At 32.2% G+C, this 6,092-nt stretch overlaps 1 protein-coding gene across 1 annotated transcript; it reads right to left on the bottom strand.

Annotated features, from left to right (window-relative positions):
* Positions 1 to 2,970: 2,970 nt before the first annotated feature.
* Positions 2,971 to 4,389, bottom strand: LOC115710362 (F-box/kelch-repeat protein At3g06240-like). The gene has a single exon (XM_030638732.2). The coding sequence runs from the start codon at positions 4,280 to 4,282 to the stop codon at positions 3,152 to 3,154; it is 1,131 nt and encodes a 376-aa protein (XP_030494592.2). The 5' UTR covers positions 4,283 to 4,389; the 3' UTR covers positions 2,971 to 3,151.
* Between the last annotated feature and the right edge of the window lie 1,703 nt (positions 4,390 to 6,092).

A 6,092-nucleotide genomic window follows, 5' to 3' on the forward strand; every position in this document is an offset into this window, starting at 1 on the left:
CCGTTGTTGTAGACCAATATGCTGGACCATCTTACTCTTGGCCTTGGGATCATAAAATGACAGACTAAATAAGCAGGGTTCATCAACACAACTATTTGATTCAGTAGCCACAAATATTAAGTTGGTTAACCAAATCCAAATAAAGATATTTACTCCAAGAATCACACACACCACATTCCTTCATCACCCATTCTAATTTTCGCTCTGTTTTTATTCATACAATTAATTAGTTAATAATAATATATATAATAGGTCGATCAAATAAGTAAAAAAACCATCGCTATATCGATCAAATCAAATTAAAACAAAACAAAGATTCGTAAACTTTTGCATTAATCATTAATTGAACGAAAACTCTCTTTCTTCCTATTGGTTTACTTTGTTGCTTTATTAAAAATATCATGATCGTATGATGTCGGCCTCCATTCTAATTAATAATATATATAATAGGTCGATCAAATAAGTAAAAAAAAAAGAAAAATTGATATTTACTAAACACTTCAACACCATGGATAAAAAAATAGATATAAGTTTTTTTTTTTTTTTTTGATTAGTGTTTAAAAAGGGAAACACACCCGCAGACAGCCAGAAAACAAGAGAACAAGGCCTCAACGGCCAAATAACAAACCAAAGAGTACCAGAAAACTGAAAACTGAAAAAAAAACAAACTAATAAAAGCAATTAAAACTAACTAAACAGAGCCATGACCATCTGCACTTAACAGCTGCAGGGAGTCACCAAAATTGGCCAAATCGATGAACCCAAATTTGTTAAATCGATTTGCCCATTGAGCCACAGAATGGGCTACACCGTTGCAGCCTCTAGGGGTCCAAACGATCTCCCAGAGATTGAACTTACCCGCAATAGAGAGGAACTTATGAACATATTCTTGAATGTTGAATTGCAGCTTATGGATGTCTTGAGATTTAGTTTTCAAAGCAGCTACAGCATTTAAGGAATCACATTGAAACACTAAGTTATCGTATCCAAGCTCTACCGCCAAACCTGCACTTTCACACACAGCTGCAACCTCTCCCGGTAGAGGATCGTAGTGGTTCAGGCGGAAGGATGCAGATCTCAGGATGTTGCCCCCACTGTCTCGAAAAATAGCAGCTCCCGACGATTGGTTCTGCCCTATAGCCACGTCTGAATTGCAAGCCACCCAACCCTCTGGTGGGGGCTGCCACTGAGAAGGATTGGTGTGGACAGAATCAGTGGGTTGCATAAGTTCACCAAGTCTATTGTTGATGGAGTTGATCGAGACGACGAAAGGGTTGGATCTTCTATCATGAATTCGCCCATTCCGCTCTCTCCAAATGTTTTCAAAGATAATAGCAGCCCCTCCCAAAAAAGTGTTGAAGTCGAGAAAGGATGGCCTGTTAGTAGCATTTGAAAACCAACCCATCCACTCATCCCAATTGGAGACTGAGATGACATCGGCTCTAACACTCCAGCTACACCCAAACCAGATTGCTCTTGCGTATTGGCACTCCCAAAGCAAGTGAAAACTATTCTCAGCACAAGTAAAGCAAAAGGTGCATGTGGTATCTTGAATGGGGATAGACATACTAAGTCTTTCTTTTGTAGGGATGCAATTGGCAAGGAGTCTCCACCAGAACATCTTGAGGCGGTTGTGGATCTTGGCTCCCCAAATGGATTTCCATTTCCCGTCGCTTCCATTACTGTGGTTACCATTCTTCAACAATTTGTATGCCGATTTAATAGTAAACTCCCCATTAGAACTTGGCAGCCACAGCCAAGAGTCACGAACAGGCCTCTCAGGGAGAGAAATGTTGATAATGCGTTTTGCATCTTCATGTCGAAACCATCTCTTTACCAACTCGGTATTCCATTGTTGGTCCGTAATGAAATTACTTACCAAGCTGATTGTTCCCGCATCATCTACAGAAGGAGTCGGTTGTCGTATAACCCCTGGAACCCACGGATCAAACCAGATCGAGGTGGAGTTGCCATCCCCAATTTTCCGACAAATGCCTTTTCCAAGGGTCGTCCGGGCACGGAGAATCGCTTTCCACAGCATTGAGTCCGACTGTTTGGCCTCCAATTCAAGGAAATTCTGGTTTTTGATGTATTTGTCATTCATTACCTTACGCCATAAGCACTCCTCGCCTTTAAGAATCTTCCAGGCCCACTTCATGAGAAATGCTTCATTCATCGTCTCAGTGGCCCGAAATCCCAAACCTCCTACATTTTTCGGTTTACAGAGGCGATCCCAAGCAACTAGGTGGATCTTTCTTTTTAATTCCGTGTCGCCCCACCAGAAATCCCGCAAAAGCTTATCGACTTTCTTAGCTGTTGAGGAAGGAATTACATCAGAGGAGGCAACGTAGTTTGAGAGGCTTGAGCCGACTGCCTTGACTAGGCAAGTTTTCCCAGCGCTTGACAGTAGCCGCATTTTCCACCCCTGAATTCTTTTAAGCACCCTATCAATTAGGTGTTTCGTATCCTCTGTACGCTTGATCGATCTAAAGAGGGGAATTCCAAGATACGTTGCACTCCTATTCATCTTCCTCATTCCTAAAGTTTGGGCAATTACTTGAGCCTTACGGCTGGCCACACCTCGCGAGAAATAAACAGATGACTTTGAGAAGTTGATGGCTTGACCCGAACAATTGCAATAGTAGTTTAAGCAGTCCAAGAATGATTTGGCCTCTCGTATTGTGGCTTCTCCAAAAAGCATGATGTCGTCCGCAAACATCAAGTGAGTGACTGAGTCACCTCTCCTTGTCAATTTGAAACCTTTGAGGAGTCCATGCTGTTCTTTCTCGAGCAACAGCCTTGACAATGTTTCTGCCGCCATGATGTATAAGGCAGGGGATAATGGGTCGCCCTGTCTTAAGCCCCTCTCTGGAGTGAATTTCCCTGCTGGTGAGCCATTTAGTAGCAACTTTATTTCATGGACTGAAATACAAGCCTTAATCCATTCCGTGAATGGCCTATTGAAAGTTAGACATGCCCACAAAACCAAAATAAACTAAACTAAGCATGCATGAATGAAGAGACTTGACTAACCAATAATAAAAATCTAAAATAGAAACCCATAATATATATTCAAAAACCACTACTAGAATGTAAGAGTAAGAGGAAGAAAATTAACAAATTAACTAAGAATAAAAATATTGTGCCTTAATCAACTGAGAAAGATACTCTCTGCATAAGTACCAAGGTAGGAACCCTGCGGCTTTTGTAGACCAATATGTTGGAGTTGGACCATCTTACTCGCCTTGGCATCATAAATGGACAGAGTAAATAGGCAGTTTCTATCCAAAATATTTTTGTTATTTGATTCAAGTAATAAGAGATTACCATTATGTGATACACTTAATTGTCGGTAGAGAGGTTGGTTAATCAAGTCCACATAAAGATATTTGTTCCAAGAATCAAATACACCATATTCCTTCATAACCCATATCTCAATACATGATGATGGTGATAAATTTTCTAATAATTGTGAAGTCACCATACATAGGCAACCACTCAAGTTTGAAATACCATAAATGCAAAATTCATTATCTTTTAGAGATGAAGGGTATTTAATGAGCTTAAACTCCTCCCTACTAAGATCAAAAGCAACTACTGTATTAGTTACATATACACAATTTTGTCCAATAAGTTCAGTATTCACAAGACAGAATGACCAATGGATGGAGCCATTAACAACAACAGAAACCTTATTACTAAACCCCATATCATCAGAAATTAAATTAGACAACACCATAATTTTCCATGAATTTCTTTTCGTACTATAAACAATTAATTCTTCACTACTGGTTACACCCACCATTTTGAAATCATTGGTTAATGGTTCGTACCCAAATCCATACATTCTATCTATAGATAAATCACATGGATATGGAGGGAGTTTCTTATACTTTTGGATTGCTGGGTTCCAAAGGTAAAAACAATTATCATTATCATTAAATGGTTCTCGTAAGCAAATCACACCATTGTCAATACCCACCAAGGATATTTCCTTAGCCTTTACATGAAATTTGTATACCTGAGAAGAAAACTGATCAAAGTTTTCATAGCTACGAATTGAGAATGGGCCTGAATCTCCAAGATGATTGTGTCCCATGAAAGTACGAGGTGGCTGTCGTTTCTGGTTGGTATACATGAAAATTGGGTTGTTTATTAGGGACAACCAAGATTTGCTCACGCATTTGAATCGTATCAAAGATTTTGGATCTAATCTTAAGAGTATATCTTTTATTATCTCACTTGGTAATATGCCTTCGCTCAAATTCAAAGAGATCTCCATAGCTAAAACACACTAACGAGTAAATAGTAGTGTTATTTATTTCTTTCTTCATATGACAGGAAAATCTAATATTTAATTTAATTGTAACTATATATATTCCGTAAAAAAGATTTAATATTTAATTTAATTGTAACTATATATATTCCGTAAAAAAGATTTAGAGAATTAAATAATAAAATTTATTTGTTTTTTATATGATAGAAAAATATAATCTTTGACAACAGAAAAAATCTAATATTTAAATCAAGGGATTTTTTTTAAAGTACGTACACGTGATACTTTCCCTTAAAAAATATTAATATTTTTTTATTAAAAATATAGTTAACTAACTACAAAAAATTTAAAACAGTTTTATCGAAAAATTAAAAATCATATAAAATATCTATACATAATAAATAATATTAAAAGATGGGTTTTTTTCATAAATGTACAACAAAAACAAAATAATTACAAAAAATGTGCAAAAAAAAATTATTTTAAAAATTTATACATTTTGAAAACTTATTACATGAAACCATACATTTTTAATATGTTTATTAAACCTCAAAATAAACAATTTCGTAAAATTAATTAAACAGTTTTATAAAAAATAAACAAGTTAAATTATTTTTTTATTAAAAGATAAATATTTATTATCTATTTTAGTATGAATTATTATAATTTAATAAGATTTTTTTTAATAAAATACAATATCAAAATTATAAACATTAATGTATATAAATATAAATCAATACTTAAAATTATTAAAAATAAACATGACACGTAGAGTGATATAATAAACATGTGTGAATATTATTATTTTGTTCAATAAAGTAGTATGTTTAATAAATAGAAAATAAAATAAACATATATATACAAAGTATTTTATATTATTAGTACGTTTATTATAATTGTAAACATAAAAATAGACATAGTCAATTTATACTATACTAAAATAAGTATATTTTCTTTCTATTATTTTTATATATTGATTATTTTCTAATGAGTTAGTGAACGAGTTTTTTATTGAAGTATAATTCTTACATCAAAAAATAAATAAACAAACATAACTTTATAAATTTCAAAAATTATTTAATTAAAAAAAATAAACACGACACAATTAATAAACAAAGAAAAAGATAAAGATAAACATAACACACGTAGAGTGATATATAAACTTATGTGAATATTATTATTTTGTTTATTAAATTAGTATGTTTAATTAATAGAAAATAAAATAAATACATATATAAAATATTTTATATTATTAGTATGTTTATTATAATTGTAAACATAAAAATAAACATAGTCAATAAACACATATAAAATGTTTTATATTATTAGTATGTGTATTATAATTGTAAACATAAAAATAAACATAACCAATATTACCATATATATACTAATCAATAATTATTACCATATATATATTTTAATAAAAATTGAAAAAAAGTTTTTAATTATATATAAAAGTGTATGAGAAAATGATAATAAGTTTTTTTGCACATATTTTGTAATTAAGTAAAATAATGTATACAAAATTGTAAAATGCCCTAAAAAGATTTATTTTAAAATAATTATCAAATCAATTTGTTTTGATAATTATATATTTTATATAAAAAATTGTTTAATATATATCTATATGTTTAAAAATATAATGAAAAGTGAACTAACACTTTACATCCGCCTATTTCTTTAAAAAAATCACATCAGAAGTTTTATAATATGTAATTAAACTATCTCTTTACATAAATTGGCTTTTGTTAAGAGTACTAAATGAATTATTTTTTATGAATTATTCAAAGTAATAAAAATAAAAATTTTGATTTGA

Source organism: Cannabis sativa, chromosome 3 (assembly GCF_029168945.1).
Source record: "Cannabis sativa cultivar Pink pepper isolate KNU-18-1 chromosome 3, ASM2916894v1, whole genome shotgun sequence".
Lineage (NCBI taxonomy): Eukaryota > Viridiplantae > Streptophyta > Magnoliopsida > Rosales > Cannabaceae > Cannabis > Cannabis sativa.